Source organism: Colius striatus, chromosome 1 (genome assembly GCF_028858725.1).
Source record: "Colius striatus isolate bColStr4 chromosome 1, bColStr4.1.hap1, whole genome shotgun sequence".
Lineage (NCBI taxonomy): Eukaryota > Metazoa > Chordata > Aves > Coliiformes > Coliidae > Colius > Colius striatus.
In genome coordinates, this window is record NC_084759.1 from 68733566 (window position 1) to 68752328 (window position 18763).

Genomic DNA, 18763 nt, shown 5'->3' on the forward strand with positions numbered 1-18763 from the left:
AACCGTTGTCACTAAAGGATGTGACAAAAAAGAAAGTCGTGTCCTCTGTCAAAAGGCAGAGTTGCATCTTCCTTGTGGAGCTGTGGCACGTACCTGGCCAGTGGTTGTTATCTAGACCTTGTTACAAGGCAGCTGCTTAAAGCCTTAATTTTGAAGAAACTGAAGAGACCTTCCAAGCCCTGAAGCTTCTTGTGATTGTTTCAATGGCTTTTCCCTAGCTGAGGAGAAATAGCGTGAGACGACTGCATTTTTGGGGACAAGGAATGCAGTAAGTGCGTGGGACTAGAATTAAATAGATTAATAAACCACACGGCTAACCCAACTCTGTGAGAAGCCTTTCTCCCTTCTTGCAGGCGGTTTGTGTTTCTATCCTGTCAGGGGGTAAAACCCAGGTAAGGTGGACTGTGGAGGAAGCGCCTGGAAGAAGCTCGGCTGTCAGACGCAGTCCGCCGCCCGCCACACCGCGTTTTAAAAGCCGAGGCTGACTTCGGCAGCGGCAAAACCGTTTCCACGCCGAGTTGCTCGCAGGCCCGAGCACGCCTCGCCCCGGGCTGCCGCCGGCCCTGTGAGCAGAGCTCAGGCGGGACGCTGGGGGGCGCTACGGCGAGACGGCGGGCGGCTAGTAACGGCGGGGGAGGGGGCCGGTGCCCCGAGAGGCGGGGGGCCGTGTGTACGCCCGGCCGTGCCCCGCCTCTTCCGGCGGTGGCTGCCGGAATCCGCGGGGAGGGGGCGGCCGGGCCCGTGACGCCTCGCGCCGTCGTTTCCTGCCGCGCGCCGCTGCCAGTCCCGTGTCCCGTACCACTCCCCCCCCCTCCCCCCCCCCACCTTTCTCCCTGTCTCCCCTCATGGCTGTGGAGCGCGGGGGCACCGGGCCCTTCCACCACCCGCTCCAGCCTCCCCCTCCCCCCTCTCCTCCTCTCTGCTCGCGCGCGGCGGCGGCGGCCGCGGGGCCCCTCCCGGCTGGGATGTGAGGGGCGGCGAGCGCAGGTAAGCGGGAAGCGGCGGGACCGCCCGGGGAGGTTGCGGGGGGGGTGGGTGGCCGGCCGGCCCGCAGGCGGGCTGAGGGGCGGGGGCGGTGGCGGCGGCGGGCCCGGCCGGCCCCTCGGAGGGCGGGCTGAGGCGATGTTGGGGGCGCTCAGGGCGCCGGAGGAGGGCGGTGCCTACGGGCCCGGGGCGCGGCTCCGCCCCCATGTGCGGCCCCGGCCCGCCCGGAGCGACGGCTCCTCCCGCCGGCGGGAGGTTCTCTGCCGGCGCCCCGGTGTGCCGGCAGCTGCCGCCTGTCTTCCTGATGCAGACTCCCTCCAGTCCCGCCGGGGCTTTCTTCCCCTGAGGCGCGCACGGTCCTCGGCGTTGGGCGCTGTGGGTGAGGAGCGAGCAGGCCGGGGCAGGCGCCGCTTCCCCCGGGCGGCTGGCCGTGGTTGCGTGGCTGTCACGGGGTGCGGGTGTCCAAGCTGAGGATACCTTCGCCGTGTGGGTCTCCGTAACAGGAAGCTTGCTGCGGTCTGGGCCCTGGAGGCTAAGGTTAAAAATATAATTCTATGTGTTTGTTAGGCTCTCTGGCTGGGCAGAATTGGCGAGTTACGGTACGTGTGTTCCACTGGAGCTGTTGTGCGTCTTAGTGGAGCGTGCGTGCTGTTAAACCAGTTTGGTTTTGGTTTGGTTCGGGACTGAATTTAACAGAGGTTGAGGGTTGCGCAGGTTGGTCTAGATCAACTTGAGCAGAACCTCAGAGCCCTTGGAAGTGCTTGGATTTGAGGTGGAAAAAATCATTTCGTGTTGTAGTTCAGAACGATGATTTGTGTTGGTTCTCATACTGTGAAGATACAGTCTAGATCTGACCTTGTAGTTCCTGAGTTTTTTCCTGATCTTTTTCAGCTGATCAGCTTTTCATATTTTCTAGCGATAGCTTTAATATTATTTTTCATTAAAACATAATAAACTAAACGTAAGTCATCGGTACTATTTCTGAATGCTTTTGATGTACCTTATTGTATACAGTTAGGCTTTTTCCCCCTCAAAAGTCACAGTTTTGTTAATAGGAAACTATTGCGTAAGTTTTCATCGGTATTGCTTTATTTAGAATTCAGTCTCACACCGGTTCTGCTTTCGTTAAAGTTATTAATACTCAGGATAAAAATCTCAGGTTATAAAAAGCAGATTGTAAGAGATTAACAGTCACATCAAAGGAAAAATGTGACTGATGTCTAGATTTTACTTTTAATTCATTGAATTATCTTAAATTGACCACTGTTCATCTTAACTACTAAAGGCAGAACTTCAGTGAACCTATGCTGGTGACTCATCCTAATGATAGTGGAGCTGGTGTACTAGGTACAGCAAAGATGAAGCAAGTCATGTCATCTACCCTTATCTTCAGTTTATTTTGATAGACATCCAGGAAATACAGTCAACAGAGTATTGACTAAAAACCATCATCTGTAGTTTGCATGTAGTTAATGACTTGCACTCCGTTTTAACGAAGATACTTTTTATGTGAAAATGCTTTAATTGAGGGTTGTTCTTTGTATAAATGAGAATAACTGCAAATAACAAATATGAAGAAGGTGATGTACAAAAATCTTTGGCGTGTCATTTTCCTTTTCTCCTGGTTTATTAAAGTGGAATGCTTGTTGCTTTGGTGTTACTAATAGAAATCTGCTATAAAGGATGTCTCCCCACAATTTAGCTAAAACCTTTTCAACAGGCAGCTTTAGAATTGTTAATGTATGGTTTGCTTTCTGAGTACTAGGGTCTCTAACATATTATATACGCAACATTATCTTTATAAACAAACATTTTTTTTACTTTGCCTATGTAATGTGTTAATATTTATATGTGTAAGTTTGCATGCCCACTTACTGTATCACATTGGGCAGACTTACAGTGCAAAATTGAAGGTACCATTTCCCTCAATAAAATATACAGAATCTTGGGTACTGTAAGTATGACCTTAGCCCTTAAAAGACCCATGTAACTAAGTTTCAAACCAGCAGTTCTTACATCTTAATGGTATGTTAAATCTGTCCTTTCAGTGTTCTCTCTATACCTGTATTTAAAAGATCTGTTCATTAGCGGACAGGGCATAACTGAAGAGAAAGACTGTATTTTGGGGATTGTAGTAATCTTACTGAGCATATTTCTGTGTTCCTACTCCCCACCACCCTAGAGTTCTATATGTAAACATCCTCTAAAAGCTCACTGTACCAAAGCTAGTAATTAAATCTTTATATTCTTTTTTTGTAATAAAAGTGTCTTAGCACTTAAGTTGCAGAGAAAACTGAAAGGACTTGGATAGTACTTCAAATCAACTTTTAGCATGTTACCTTCTAAAGAGTAGCTCAGATTGCAAGTTAGTTTCTTTGATAAGTGAAATGTAAAGGGCTGAAATAACTGTAACACTTCAGGTGAGACATACCTAAGGAAGATCAAATTTAAAATCACACTACTTTCATGATTCAGGTGGTTTTGAAACACAGGTACTTTTCCTTTTTAAAGCATAGATGAGACAACATAAAGTCTTGTGTGTCATGCTTGAAAATGAGATTAACTTGAAATGATGGGCATAATTGTTTCAGCTGAATTCTCAAAATACCAATTAATATTTTTTTTAACTTATCTTTTAGAAACCTAATATTGAAATATTTAAGAAGTGAACGGGTCTGGATTTTGGAACAAAATTGGTATGTATAACGAGCCTTTGAAAGGCTTACCACTGAACATTTGCATTTTTGTTGTTAGGAAATGTTTCTGTTTCTTGTGGGAAGGAAGAAGGAAACACTTTAATGTGTGACATGTAATAATCAACGTGTATTTGTTGAAAACAACTTGTTGATTCAACTCCTTTTTCTTCCGTGAAAACTTTATGGGGAGGAGGGAATTAAATGAGTGCTATTTCAATGTTAGAAACCTAAAACTTCTCACAGATGTTTTAGAAATAAGCAAAATTGAAACTTACAAATGTACCTGGAGTAACTGTTACTAATGTTTTGTTAAAAATCCCGTGAGAGTAGTGTCTGAATCTTGTGCTATTTAGCAGTAGTGATCTGGCTGAGAAGACAAAGAAATAATGGCATTGAGCACAGAAGGGTTGCCAGTGTGTAAGCGCCACTGGGTATTTTCAGGAAATGTTTCTGAACGAGAATGTTTTTTCTAAGAGTAAGTAAAAGTTACAACTCATAGGCAGGAATAATTTTCTGCACAGGTACAGCATAGAGAACAGCTGTTCTGTAGAGAGGAATTCAGAGATTGTACTACTAGAGGGAAGTTAGGTCAAGAGTGAAGGGCTAAGTAAACCACCCATTTTGGCTTGTGTGAAAAAAAGTCATCTTCTGCTGTGTAAGTAATAACAACTCAGCTAAGATACTGTATGCAGCTCTGGGAGTTGAACTTCATAAAAAAACTTGTGGGCTACTGGGAAAGGACCCAGAGGGTGGCACAAGAGGGGATGCCAAGCACCTGACTTGAAGAGTAACGACAAGATGTGAGTGCAAAGATAAAGGGAGTTGTATCCAAGTTCAGAATGGACAAACATAAAAGGCCTTGGTAGTCGGAAGTGAAGTTCTAGAGGAAGACTGTTAGATGATGAGAGTTACTAAAAGCATTGAAGCATGGCTGTGATGTTTTTGAGGATCCTTCTTAACTATTTCCTGGAATAAACTTGCCTGAATTATCTGTAATGAGAAGCAGCAGTGAATGATGCTGTGTGTGACAAAGGGTTTAAGTAAATGGCCTGTTATGGCCCTTTTTAATTTAGTGGCCCTTTCACGATTAAGAGTATCAGATTTTGGACAAGGAAGTTATGAATTCCAGTATTTAAATATTTTAGCTTACATTTAGATTACTTCTAGGAGAAAAGAGTGTCTGTTGAACTCTCGGGGGCCAAGTAGGCAAAGTGGGAACAGTCCACCGTGTTTACTTTTACTGAGTATAATTAATTGCTTCCATACAATGTATAACTTGTGGAAGTGATACTACTTTTTTTTTTTCTGATAACTCCTTCATACTTATGCTTATCTGCTTTACATGTTTTTTCGTCTCAGGACACTACTTTTAGCATATCTGAGTATTTAGATAGATTATTTGTCACAATAAATACATAACATCTTTTGAGCTCTATGTGTATACTGCTTTTGGTAGAAGTGGACTTTTGAGTAAAGGTGACAAGGAAGTGCATCTGTGGTACTTCTAAGTTACATCTTAAAAAAAGCAAACAAAGCCCGTGGCTACTCTGGACTTGCTTGTGGTCCCCCGGGTTGTTTTTATTTTCAGAAAGCTTTTTCTCCATCTCTCTCTATCTGATAACCTTCAAACTCAGTATATCTTGTGTTGTCTGTCGTCATCATGTTGCACACTGAGAGTTATGACTCAGGACACTAAAAGGTATACGGAAGTTGGTTCATAAATGGGTGATTCTTTGAGGTATTGTAAATGTCATAGCTGCTGTGAATAGCAAAGTCTCATTCCCTTATTACTTCTCTGAAATCAGAGCAGCAAACTAGTATTCTTTCACTGAACGATTGTGTTAAAATCAGCTGTGAACTCAACTAAAGAACCTGTGCAGACCTACACTAAATACAACTAAAACCACTGCCAGCTTTGTTTAACCCCTACGTTTTCTGGCATCTCTCCTGTTTAGAACTTAGTAGTGGTCCTGGCTGCTGGAATGGGACAGCTTTGGCACATCCTAAAGCTGAATTGTGAGAGGAGTATTTATTCTAGAAACAACTAATTTAACGTAATTTTCAATTTTTCCAAAGATATTTTTTCTTGATGATATTTATGAGAACCTGATATTTTTTCTTCTCTTACTAAGTCTCAAGGTTAGAATTAAGCTACTGATTTCCTGAATTGTAAAACTTCCTGAGCCTGCTATGGCTTTCACTTTGCTGCTGTGTGTATTGGTTCTACGCGTGTGAATGACATCTGCTCTGCAGGCAAAGGGAACTAGATCTCCTCAGAGACAGACTATCTGGGTTTATGGTGACTGCCTGGCAGAAGTGGTCAGCAAATATCCTCATCTGTGTAAACCTTAGATGGAAGCTTAGCTGTCCAGCCCAAGGAGAAATGGGACTGGCCACATCTGTGAGGACAAAAATAAATTTAGCAAGAAAAGCTAGGTAGTATGTGAAGAAGGGCTTAAGATTTGTGTCATTGACAAGACTGTAATAAAGTGGTTGACAGGGAATCAAAACCTAATGTGTTTGGGACATGGGAGAAGGTTAGAACTACTAGTTTCAAAATGTAGCATCCTTAGGGTGTTTTTAAGTCTAAATTCAGAAATTTATATTTGCTTGCAGGTTTCCCTTATTCTTCTGCAATCACATTCTGCCTCTACTCCAAAAAGAAACAGCCTGTGCTGCTTCTCTCTCTGAAGTGGCAGTGCAAGGAAGATAGGATACACTCTGTACCTCTGTTAAAAAGGTTTTCACGTAGATGAAGCTACAGAAGCCAGAGAGAGAAGGGGAAAAAAAGTGCGTTTGCCAGTATAGTGAGTTCTATTTACTAAAAAGCTACACTAATATAAATATTCCCATTAGTAATATAGCTAGAGTAGCAACTGTTGAGGACCCTAGTAGAGTAGAAAAGCTCATCAAAAGAAGCCCTCCCTTGGCTCCTTCCCCTGGGTGATGCTGTATCAGTACAACATTTTGTACCAGCTAGAGGGGCACTCTCAGTTTCATTATCTGAACAGTGTGACTTAGGACTGCTGGAAAAGACGATAGAGAGAACAACTGCACAAGTCTCTTGATGTGTTTTCCCTTTCATAACAAGGGACTAGCTTTGAATTTGAAACCAGGGAAATATTTGATGCAGTTAGTGAGGTGGCTTCTTCTGGTCTGTCTCCTCCACTAATGATTTGTCCTTTTTGGTTTTGTTTGATAGGTGATTTTGTATCAAGCAAGAATCTACTTCAGTTTATATTTAAACTTGCTAGAAAATGAAAGCAGACCCTTGCAGTTAATCTGTTTTTTTTCTCACCCTGCAAAATAAGATATTAAAGGTTAGTATGTAGAGATTAAGGGAAGAGGATTTGAGGTTTTTCACCTGTGGATCTTGCAGCATTTTGAACAATGCCATGTTGAGTGCTTATTCAATGAGACTATTTTCCTATACTTTCTCACAGCCTAATTGTGTGCAAGGAAGAGGATCTGTGTTCAGTTTTAGTGTTGGTCTACCTGTAGTGCCCTGCTAGATTTTTCCTTGGGGTGTGGCAACTTAATTCAAGTCGAAAGCAAGAATGTACAGTAAAAAAGAGTTTTGAAGGAAATGGGTTTTGAAGAAATGAGTGCAGGTGTCGGAGCTGTGAACTGGCACAGCAGATCAGAATATGATTTTATCTAGTCCTGGACTCCCAATGGATGCATCCATCTGTGCCTGGGCATGAAAGAGGGTGCCTGATATTGTAGTGCCTTGGCACCAGCATTGTACTCCTGCTTGGGGAAGCTGCTGCTCTATCCCAGCATGAAAGCTGTGGAACTCAAGATTCCAGTGAGGACTGAAATAGAAACATTTTATTCCATCCTCTTTCCTCCCTTTTACTTTTAAGTCAAAAGCTTGTTAATGCAACTTACATCATATGCCACGCTTCTGAGTAGCTGAAAAATAATTGCTTAGGGAACCAAATGTTAGTTTGGCACTTCAGTGAGTGGTGTTCCCAGGAAATAATATTTTTTTAATCTACACTTGTTTGGTTTTTTTCCTTAGAACAGTTCTCTACACAGTCACAATTATCAGTTATCTTGAAATCAAAGGCTAAAAATAGTTTCCACATTGCTTTATACTATAGAGAAGTTAATCACCTTTAAAGTACTTTGGGCCTTTTTTTTCCACTGTCAAATTTAAGATATCTCTATAAATAATTTTTAAATCTCAGGTATTAACTGGAAGCTTGGATATTCTGATTGCAGCATGGAACAGGAGAAGAGACGTTCTGAGACAAATTTTCTCTTTAAGCTAGATATTGAGCTTGTAAAAACCTTGATTTCTAGTCTAAGAATTGCTATCTTCTACTAAGCTGTTGTTGAAGGTCTTATCAGTGTAAATGTGGAGACTTAGCGGGCTGGGTGAAAGGCTTTCAGCTTTGCAGCCAAGCTGAAAAAATGCTGTGTATAGGTGTGGGAAACCTTGTTTCTTGTGTGTATTTCCTTGTTTGTTAGACAGTAAGCACATGTCCATACATCTCAAGCTTGTTTGTGTTCAGGAAATTGCTCTATGATTAAACACCCATTCAGATATTCTCTTTCATTTCCCTAGGGAGTTTATATGGAAGAAATGCTGTGGCTGTTTTCAAATTCTCTTATGAACTGATTTCAACGCAAGTAAGTGGTTGATCAGTATTGTTGTTTACCTGATGTGTTGGACATAGATCTGTGTACATAATGAAAAAGAAATCACACATCTGCCAGTTTTCCTTAACATTTCCCTCAGAACTTTTAATTTCTTTGCCTTTCAAGTTTTATACACCAGGTCAGAGACCCTCCTCTGTGTTCAGACTTGTTAGTCACTGTTCCATGATTAAAGCTTACACTTGCTGCCTTTTTTGTTTCTTTTTTCTAAACACTCAGAGGCCATTGACAGGAGAACCAGTCCCATGAGCTGTTGAGGAGTACGTATTTCTGCCAGTTTGATTCTGATGTGTTTATTTTGCTCAGGTTTTGGTGTTGGATCATCTTGAGTTGAGTGAAGGAAGTTCTGCTGTTCATTGATCAATGTGACAGTCTTTAGCAGTTTACGAGATGAGTGAAACTCGTGGGAGATACGACTTCTGCATTGGGCTGGTGTTGGCTATGAGTTCCAGCATTTTCATCGGAGGAAGTTTCATCCTGAAGAAGAAAGGCCTTCTCCGGTTAGCCAGGAAAGGCTCCATGAGAGCAGGTAAATACATGTTTAAGAACCTTGCTAACATTTAAGTTTTGCTGTTTAACAGAAGATGAGTAAAGTCAGGATCTTATTTTTTAACTTTTGTTCATTACAGGTATGTGAAACCTAAAACATAGGAGATGATGTGTTTTTTCTCTGTATGATACACACTATGTAATTTGCATGCAGTGCCCTCTAGGGACTCTTGCTGAAGGGTTCCTTCAGATGTCCACTTAACTGACTTGCAACTTGAATAAGCAGCACTCTTAACTACATCTGTGCTCCTGAATGAGTGAATTTAGGAGAATGTTAACTGTATTTGAATATTAGGGGTTTGCTTTAGAAAACGAAAAATCACATAATCATGTGTCCCTTAAGGGTTTATACTGAAAGCAATACTATTTAGTATCTTCATCAGTGATACAGACAGTGGGACTGGGGGGATTGTGTGCGCTCAGTGAGTTTGTGGGTGGCCCCAAGCTGAGTGGGGCAGTTGATGGGCTAGAAGGAAGGGATGTTATGCATAAAAACCTTGACAGGCTTGAGAAATGAGACCATGTGACCCTCATGAGGTTCAACAAGGCCAAGTGCTGCAACATCCTGCATCAAGGCAGTTACAGGCTGGGAGATGAATGGCTTGACAGAGAAGGACTTGGGACTATGGATGGATGAAATGCTGAACGTGAGCCACCAACGTGGACTCGCAGCCCACAGTGCCAAGTGCATCCTGAGCTACATCAAAAGCAGAGTGGCCAGAAGGTTGAAGGGATCATTCTGCTCCCCTCTGGCGAGACCTCACCTGGAATCCTGCGTCCACTCTCAGGGTCCTCAGCATAGGAGAGACATGGACCTGTTGGAGCAGGTCCAGAGGAGAACCACAGAAATGATCAGAGGGAGGGAAGGAACAGCTCTCCTGTGAGGACAGGCTGAGAGAGTTGGGGTTGTTCAGCCTGGACGAGAGAAGGCTTATTGCAACCTTTCATTACTTAAGGATGGAGAGGGCCTGTAGGAGCAGGACAAGGGTCGATGGTTTTAAACTGAAAGAGCGTAGATTTAGATAGGAAGATTGCAGCATCCTCATATGATTCAAAAGGTTGAATCTGAATATTTTTAGTTCAGTACCTGTCATTCTCTGCTTCTAAAAGATGGTTGATCTTGAGATACATAATTCAGGCTCCCTGGTTTGGAATGGGAAAGTGTGCCTGTATTTCACAATTTGTATATGTAATCAACCACATAAACCACACGTAATTTCCACAAAGTAACACTCTCTGAGGCACAAAACTTGGCTTTTCATGTCATTACAGGGAGTTGAAAGAAGTATTTTTCAGGGTCATGCAGACACATTCATTAGAGCCATTTCTAATACAAAAGAAATAAACTGGTTTTCAAAGTAGGCTGTAGGAGGCATATGCACATCAGAAATAGAAGACAGTTTACTTAAATATAAAGCCTAAGTCAGAAAAGGCTGTCCTTGTATTTAAGGGGCACCACATGGGGCTGACTGGTTGTCAATGATTGTTTTTAATGGAGGGGCAAACATTCTTTCAATTTCAGGTCAAGGTGGTCATGCATACCTTAAGGAGTGGCTATGGTGGGCTGGACTTCTTTCAAGTAGGTATCAAAAAATAATGTGCGTTAGATAATTTAAGTAGATAACTGCCACAAATGACAGCAATGGGTACAGAAAAGGAGTGAGATGGAGATTCCTCAATGTATGGTAACGTGACCTGGTGATGTGTGCAGCTCAAATGATTTTAGTAGAACCTTCTTTCACACCAGGGCTTCTTTCATTAATTTTACTGGCCTCTTTCAAGCAACAGAACTAGGCAGACATTGGTCTTCCCATATCTCTTCATTAGCTTATGCAATTTGTTCTAGAAGAGAAGTGCTCAGATGTGCAGGATTCTTTAGAAGGAAGCATGTTTTGGAATGCATGTTTTGGGATGATGTCTATGTTCAAACTTTTTTTTGTTTTCATTGTTTAAATTCTTGAGGGCTTGCGTTCAGGTAACTATTGCTTAATGTTGTGTGCTGCCCTATATCCTGCTGTTGCAGATTTCTCCACACAGAAGTAGTGAGTCAGGTTGGCAGGCTAGGAAGCTACAACACAGACACCAAAACAAAACACCTTCTAATTGTCTGAATTAATTTTAATGCCTGTTGCAGTCCCCCAGCCTATTTTTAAAATATAATAGTGTGTGTGTGCTGCTAGTACTGTCAGCTGAACGCTGTAATTAGAATTTTCCATTGTTCCCTTACTGTACGTTTGTGTCTATAAGAACCCTTGCACTGATTCTCAGGTTTGTTGTGAGAGATAGCCTAACTCCTTTCTTTTAATTATTACTATTCTTACTCTGCAGTGGGAGCTGGCGAAGTAGCCAACTTTGCTGCCTATGCTTTTGCACCAGCTACGTTAGTGACTCCTTTAGGAGCTCTCAGTGTTCTTGTAAGGTAAGAAAAAGTAACAGAAAGCAGTGTGATTTCAGAGAGGGAGGTAAAGTATTTATTTAGAAATATGTCACTGAAATAAATGGGGTTTTTTTAGCTTAATAAAATAGTGCTTATAAACATCAGGAGTAACTTCAAGTTTCTCCAATGTCAAGTGACTGTGCTATAAATGGGTTCTTGCGGGGCATTTACACCTCAGTCTGCAAAAAGCCATCATCTGCATTTCAAAAACGTGCTGTATACAGCAGAGTAGTATTTACATTCTGAAGCAGAATTAGGCTTTTTGTCTTTTTTAAACACTTGTAAAAATAATTCTTGATACAGTTTTTTTGAGAGGCAGCATAAAAAAGGGAGTTTTAGGGAGAGATGCCAGACACGAACAGGTAGTTTTCTCTATAGCAAGTATCTTGAGATTCAAAACAGCTATGTAGTTGATCTAAGCTGCATGCTGTGCATGCAAATGACCTATACATTCAAAGCAACCTGTAAGTTGATGAGCAGATGAATGAGATGGATGATATTACTAATTCCCCATCTGCTGATGCCTTTTTCTTCTTTTTAGTGCCATTCTGTCATCCTTCTTTTTAAATGAAAAACTTAATCTACATGGAAAAATAGGATGTTTGCTAAGTATTCTGGGATCAACTGTGATGGTAATTCATGCACCGCAAGAGGAGGAAGTAGAAACTTTGAATGAAATGTCCCATAAACTATGTGATCCAGGTAAGAAAAAATCTGGCTTGATATGCATGTAGCCCATCATTTCTTTATTACGGTTTCATCACTGCTGCTTTTAAGCACCAGGAAGATAGCCCATGTCTGTGTCGTGTTGTCAAAATGAAGCAGAGTGTTAAAATTCCATGGTAATTCCGTAAGGAGCTTTGCATGATGCCAGTGAACTTGCCTGGCTCTGGACAAAGTGGCTTGATGTGAACCACTGTGGTTCTGTAGTGTTTTGGTAAACGACTGCTAAGTGCAGTCCTGGAGTCTAGGCTCTGTGCTTGCATGGAGGGTGAGGCACTCACCAATACATGTCTGCAAAACACTGTAGATGCAAAGGCAAGTCCCATTTTAAACACGAGGAAGGAGCAAGGGTAGAGACTAAAGAGCTGCTGTGGAGGAGTGACCTGGTTATTGGCAGCAGCCTGCCTTAGGCTCCTTCCCTGAGCGGCACTGGCACACACCTGCTTACGCTGGCATCTGCCCCACTGGGAGTCTGTGCTACCATACAATCCGCATGTGCCACATCCAATCCTGCCTCATCTTCCCCATACACTGATAAAGGTAACACAGTATGTCCGAGTTGAGTGCTTTGCTTGAGCTTACTCGCTCTGAGATCAGTGTTAATTTTGGTGTTGGAGGAGTAGCGAGAAACACCCTGAACTCTCTGTTTAAGTTGAGCTGATGGCGCTATCAGTGTTTTCTTGGTACCTCTAAGATACTTTTGATAGTCCACACAAATGATGAGATGTGTTTATTTTTCCCTCAACCACAGGTTTTGTGGTCTTCGCAACTCTTGTTGTCATTGTGTCTTTAATCCTGATATTCGTGGTGGGACCTCGCCATGGACAGACCAACATTCTCGTGTACATAACAATTTGCTCTGTGATTGGAGCGTTGTCGGTCTCCTGTGTGAAAGGTTTGGGGATCGCGATCAAAGAACTTTTTGCGGGAAAACCAGTGATGAGCCATCCCTTGTCTTGGATTCTGCTGCTGAGCCTCATTGTCTGTGTGAGCACGCAGATCAACTATTTAAACAGGGCTCTGGATATATTCAACACTTCGATAGTGACTCCCATCTATTACGTAATCTTTACAACATCTGTTTTAACTTGTTCTGCCATCCTCTTCAAGGAGTGGCAACACATGGCGGCCGATGACATTATTGGCACTTTCAGTGGCTTCCTGACTATTATTGTGGGGATCTTTTTATTGCATGCCTTCAAAGATGTTAACTTCACCCTCGCAAACCTGCCCCTCTCTTTGCGGAAAGATGAGAGAGCAGCCAACGGTGCTTTGCTGAGCACCTATGACTGCTTTAATCAGGACGAAGAAAGCTCTGCCTGTCTGGGCGAAATACAGTCCACGGAGAGTCTCTCGGCCAGGAGAAATGGAAGTCTGTCAGTCTTCTGAAAATACCTACATCTTGCTGAAGAACAATTCTTGTAACTCTGGAGATTTTTCTTCTGCTGTGAAATGTCTGAGCTTGTCTGGAAAAATCATGTACTACTTAACAGTATGTGTAGACAATCCTTAATTTTTTAAGTTTGATTAGTTTGGATCAAGAAGACTGAAGGGGGTTTTATTTGCCTTATTTTTACTTTAAAAACAAATACTAAAAATGACCTCAGACCACAGTTGGTTGTATTAAGTTATGTGTAAATAATTCCATTTCATTTTTGTTTTAAGATGTGTTGCACTAATGACAATTTTATCAAAAATAAAATGCTTTATTTCTGCATTGGTGGTAAAAAGATGGGGTGAACCTGGAGCCTTTGTACTCATTTTTGATTATGAAGAATGACTAACAATGGAAAAGTTACACCTTCTATGCACTTTGCTGTGTTTTTCCTTCTAGGCAAGAACAGCAGTTACACCAGATGAAGAGGTTTTAGCTCCCATCATCTAATAATCCTGTTGAGGAAAAAAAAGGAACTTACCTTTGAAAAAATGGGAAACGTGTCTCCGAGGACTAAGGGCTGAATTCTCTTAAACTTGTATGAAAGGGGAATAAGTGGTCAGAAAATATGTATTTATGATAGTAGCTTTAAGTGGCTAGGGACCAGTTCTATTACTGCTGAAGGTTAACTGGTAAGAATTAGAACTGACTTTACTCAAATCATGATTAGTTAGTTATAAATAGTTCTTAAAGGCATCAGACTTTACTAGTTAACAAGTTCTGTACCACAGTGTCAAGCCAAAGCTTCAGGTGTGTGACATATCCCTCAACCACTGATGATCTCAACAAACAAGGAAAGTTGTTCACTTCCTTAACTGAAGCCTGAAGCACAGGGATGCATTTGCTTGACTAGAAATCTTCTGAGAACTAAATATAAATGTTTCATAAAGAAAACTCTCTCTTTAGCACCTTGTAAAAAAAAATCCTGCAACAAGCTGGCATTAAGAAAGCCCAAGTGTTTCCTACGTCCATCTTCCACACCCAGGACAGCCGTGTGTGTGTGTGTGTGCTCTCCCCACAACAGACATCACTCCGGAACAGCGGTTCTCAAGCCCAGATGTCCCAGGAAAACCTGTGGTAAGTGGAAATGTGCAAAACTCTACCCTCTGTTTTGCTGAAGGAATTCCAGTTTGTTTCTTTCCTCCAAATCCAGTTCTCAGCCATCCCAGTATCTACATGTACCTCAGCTCCTGCATATCTCCTCTGTCAGATGGTCGTTGCTACCTGCTATTGGACTCGATTCTCTTGCTGCAAAACAGCCAGAGAAAGGTGAACAGGAACAAAGATGTGCTGAGACCTAACCTTGAGGTATAAAGAGGGAAGGGAGAAGAATAGGTTCTCAAAGGGATGCAGTCTTGGTTTCACACTGTGGGTTAGAAACATTAAATGACATGTCCACAAATCTATATGCTGGATAAAATGTGTGTCCAGAGATGGGCAATGAAGCTGGGGAAGGGTATGGAGAACAAGTCTTACAAGTTGCAGCTGAGGGTGTTTAGTCTGGGGAAGAAGAGGCTGAGGGGAGACAGGATCACTCTCTACAACTACCTGAAATGAGGTTGTGTGGAGGTGGGGAGTCAGTCTCTTCTCTCAAGTAACAAGTTACAGGACTAGAGGAAATGGACTTGAGTTGCACTAGGGGAGGTTTATGTTGGACATGAGGAAAAATTTCTTCACTGCAAGGGTTGTCAAGCATTGGAATGGGCTGCCCAGTGGTGGATGGTGGTGGAGACCCCATCCCCAGAGGTATTTAAAATGTGTAGCTGAGGGCCATGGTTTAGTGGTGGATGTGGCAGTGCTGGGTGAAGTGTTGGACTCTGTGATGTGAAAGGTCTTTTCCCAAACCGAACGCTTCAGTGATTATCCCACTGTGTCTGTTCCAGCCACCTTAACTCACCTTTGGTGTGAGTTGATCCTAACAGCCAAGCGAGAGCTCTGTTAGGTTCCTGCAGGAGGCGAGCAGGAGTTACTCCTTCTGGCTGAACAGGCTGCTTTAAAACTCAGCTTTCACAGTGGCAAAGTTTTACAAACAATTTTACTGGTGCTGTGTTTGCATATTAGAGTAAGTGGAATTAAACAACTACTTTCCATAAGTAAATCATCATGAACATCATTAGAGCTGATGCTGTAAGTCAAGATTCTTGGCAGCAAGAATTCTCTACTGCTGGGTAACCAGGTGTTTCAGTACATGGGGCTGTAGAGCCAACCAAGGTATTGGTTGTGTTAGAAGCTCTTGTTAGGAAAAAGTCCCTGTTGCAATCAGTCAAACCACCACCTTTTCAAAAGGTCAGAACACTACCAGTCGCATCCCCATTCAATGAACTTGGAAACAAATCACTTTAATTAGCCTTCATTTCTGTAAGGACTGATCTTGGAGAACAGTGTGAAGAGGAAAAATGATCAATGGACTAGAAAAATGATTGCCAGAGAGACAACAGAATGGGTTAGTTGTTTCTCTTTTTTTTTAATAAAGGCTAATTAAGGAATTAACACAAACAATTAGGAATTTATTTCTAAAAAGTTTTTTTCTACAGAACCTAGTTTTTCTTACCCTCCACAGCTACTAACTTGCTGGCTTTGGGGGAAAATTATACCAATCGGGGCTAAAATGGCCACCTCAGTACAGGAATGCAAAGAGAAAAAAAATCTTCAACAGTCGCAGGTTTTTAATCAAAGCGTATAAAATGTTTAGTCTAGAAAAATACGTCTGGATTGTGTACAGTTCCTCTGCCCGGAGCCTGGAGGGGACAGTGCACTGCCCAGATGGCACAGGCATACAGCAAAATGCAGATGAGGATATGCCTTAAAACTGTTGGTTGGGGGTTTGTTGGTTGTTTTCTCATACTAAATCGGTACAAAAAGAAGTATCGTTAGGTGGGCAGTTTAGTTGCTGGCAAGGGACTGGTGAATAGGTGGCTGGAAGCAGCGCACGTGTTCCACGGGTGTGCTCTCTCCATCACCAGACTTCAAATACTTGTCCAGAATAGCGATTATTTCGTCATTGAGAATCTGGAACTTGCGAATTCTCTCAACCATTTTCTTCAAAGGCTGCAAACATCAAAAAAAGAAAAAAGAGGGACGGTGGGAATGAGCTTTGGAGCTAAAAAGGCTTCAATGCAAAAGCAGCGGACGCTGTTACCTCAGCTCTCCCAGCAGCGTTGGGAATGTTTCCCTTCCGCTGCTAATCCAGTAAAAACCCAAAATGCATTTTTGTTTCTCAATAGTGCTGAGTTTTGTACAAAAAAGGGCAATTTGCAGCAACCTTGTCATAAGCTGAATGCACATACATGAGCTGGAAAGCACTAAGAAAATCCCACATATTCAGGAAATTGGAATTCTCACTGACCAGTCTTCCAACTCCAGTACTAACGCCTTAAGCTGTTGTTCCTTAAAACCGTCGCTGCCCTCATTTGCAGCATTTTGTTCTAAAAAGCGTTTGCTGCGTCTACACTGCCACCCAAGCCAGCTCTGATCTATTGTTGTCTTGACATAGTGAATACAGAACAGATGTTTTCAACTCACCACGTTCTTGATAACCTCGTCTTTGCCATCATGCTTTTGGACTTTCAACAGGTGGTAGCAGAAATCCAGCACATCGAAGCGGCGCTGCTGTCCCAAAAGCACGATGATCATACAGCCAGCCCAGTGCAAGCCATCTCCAAAGCACTGCCTGAGACGGGAAACACACCGCATAAAGCACATTTCACCTAAATCCTCAGAAACAGCCACAGGAAATGCTCAGTCATCAGCCATTATACTAAATAACAAAGAGTTAATCTAGAAAATACTGCAAAAGCTCTGGTATATTAAGTTGTTTTTCCAGATACCATGACTGATGTGAATGGATGCTTAACAAAAAACCCCACAGAAGTGCCCCTCCCCCCCGCCACTTTACATAATGTAGTTCTCCAAAAACATATTCATTCCCCATTTTCAAAGGATAATAACACTTCTGAAGAAACAAGCGGGAATTCAACACCACTCCTCTCCTTCAGTTCTGCAGCCATGAAGGAAGCAAATGTCCTACCCAGCAACAGGGCAAGGGGTAATGCACATAAGCTGGAACACAAAAGTTCCACTTAAGGAAAAACTTCTTTCCTGTGAGGGTGAGGGAGCCCTGGCACAGGCTGCTCAGGGAGGGTGTGGAGTCTCCTGCTCTGGAGGTTTTCAAAACCTGCCCGGATGCATTCCTGTGTGACGTGATCTGGGTGAACCTGCTCTAGCAGGGGCTTGGACTAGATGATCTTTAGAGGTCCATTCTGTAATTCTATGATTCTGTGTTGTCTCCGTAACTGCCCAGTGAAAGGCATGTTAGAGCTCAACAGTCCTTCAAAATAAGGAAGATTATTAACAAATTAACAAACCCAAGAACAATTCCGGGTTAACTCACGTTAATTTCCAAGTGCTCATTCTTGCTCTTAATGCAGAGAAGAAATAACTTGTTAGAAACACATGCACTGATGTTCAGCCATTTAAGTTCAGCATCTGTAGGGGTCTGACTACTATTGAAAGACATGTGCCAGGGCCTGTTTGTCACGGGATCCTCCCTTATACACTGGCAATTTCTTAAAACAGAGGGTTACTTGTGTTAAGGACACAATATCAACTGTGTCCCTGGATGATGAGCCCCTCCCAGCACTTTCCCTTGTTCTTGCACTCAGCCCCCACAGATAGCCCCTCCATTCCAGGCACCTTGGGGAGGGCAGGCGAGGCCCCATTAGAATCATTGAATCGTTTCAGATGAGACCTTTAAGATCACTGAGTCCAGCCTTTGTCCCAGCCCCATCAACCACTAGACCGTTTCCCTAAGTGCGGGCCGCTGGCAGTACGTACTCCACGGTGAACTCATGCGTTCCCACAGGGATGCAGTAGACGAACTGCATCGCGCTCCAGAGGCGATGGAATTCCACGCACTCATCCACGTGCATCACCCCGTTGCTGGGCAGGGGCCCTCGCCAGATGGGGTCGTCCAGGAAGGAGCGGATCCTCGTCAGGATAACCTCAAACATGGACAGGCCGCAGCACAGGCGTTCTTTGGTCAGCAAGTCCCCTTCCCTTGCGATTGCTATTTGCTGAGGTGGAGAGAAAGGAAATGTAAGATCCTGGTAAAAGCCACTTGACCACAAGACTTCATTTTTAAACAAAACCGCACCACCACGGTTCTCTGTGAATTTGGATTATTCTAGGAGCAATTGCTCCTGAGTTTAAGGGAGGTCACAGAAACTAATCTGGGGTTCAATTTGGTGGAAAAATAACCCAAAATGTTCAGAGAAA

At 42.9% G+C, this 18763-nt stretch overlaps 2 protein-coding genes across 6 annotated transcripts in view; one reads left to right on the plus strand and one right to left on the minus strand.

Annotated features, from left to right (window-relative positions):
- Positions 1-693: 693 nt before the first annotated feature.
- Positions 694-13784, plus strand: NIPA2 (NIPA magnesium transporter 2). 4 transcript variants are annotated; one of them, XM_061988507.1, is made up of 9 exons: positions 694-987; positions 3624-3680; positions 6883-7000; positions 8254-8318; positions 8652-8874; positions 10417-10473; positions 11223-11313; positions 11873-12033; positions 12806-13784. In XM_061988507.1, the coding sequence occupies exons 5-9, from the start codon at positions 8736-8738 to the stop codon at positions 13441-13443; spliced, it is 1086 nt and encodes a 361-aa protein (XP_061844491.1). In that variant the 5' UTR covers positions 694-987; positions 3624-3680; positions 6883-7000; positions 8254-8318; positions 8652-8735; the 3' UTR covers positions 13444-13784. The 4 variants fall into 4 exon arrangements, with proteins under 4 accessions (XP_061844491.1, XP_061844489.1, XP_061844490.1 ...); XM_061988505.1 differs by lacking the exon at positions 6883-7000; XM_061988506.1 differs by lacking the exons at positions 694-987; positions 6883-7000 and adding an exon at positions 1219-1521.
- Positions 13785-16137: 2353 nt separating this feature from the next.
- CYFIP1 (cytoplasmic FMR1 interacting protein 1) overlaps positions 16138-18763 on the minus strand; it is an 83088-nt gene continuing 80462 nt past the window's right edge. For both annotated transcript variants that reach the window (XM_061998206.1, XM_061998199.1), the window contains exons 29-31: positions 18323-18561; positions 17012-17159; positions 16138-16537 (exon numbers count right to left, since the gene is read on the minus strand). In XM_061998206.1, the coding sequence (XP_061854190.1) occupies positions 16373-16537; positions 17012-17159; positions 18323-18561 (552 nt within the window). In that variant the 3' untranslated portion in view covers positions 16138-16372. The remainder of the gene's footprint in view (positions 16538-17011; positions 17160-18322; positions 18562-18763) is intronic.

Excerpts from the sequence above, each read along its gene's own strand:
- NIPA2 (XM_061988507.1), top strand. The coding sequence starts at position 8,736 with ATGAGTGAAACTCGTGGGAGATACGACTTCTGCATTGGGCTGGTGTTG. Across the intron at positions 8,875-10,416 it reads GAAAGGCTCCATGAGAGCAG|GTCAAGGTGGTCATGCATAC; the intron begins GTAAATACATGT and ends TTTCAATTTCAG. Across the intron at positions 11,314-11,872 it reads GCTCTCAGTGTTCTTGTAAG|TGCCATTCTGTCATCCTTCT; the intron begins GTAAGAAAAAGT and ends TCTTCTTTTTAG.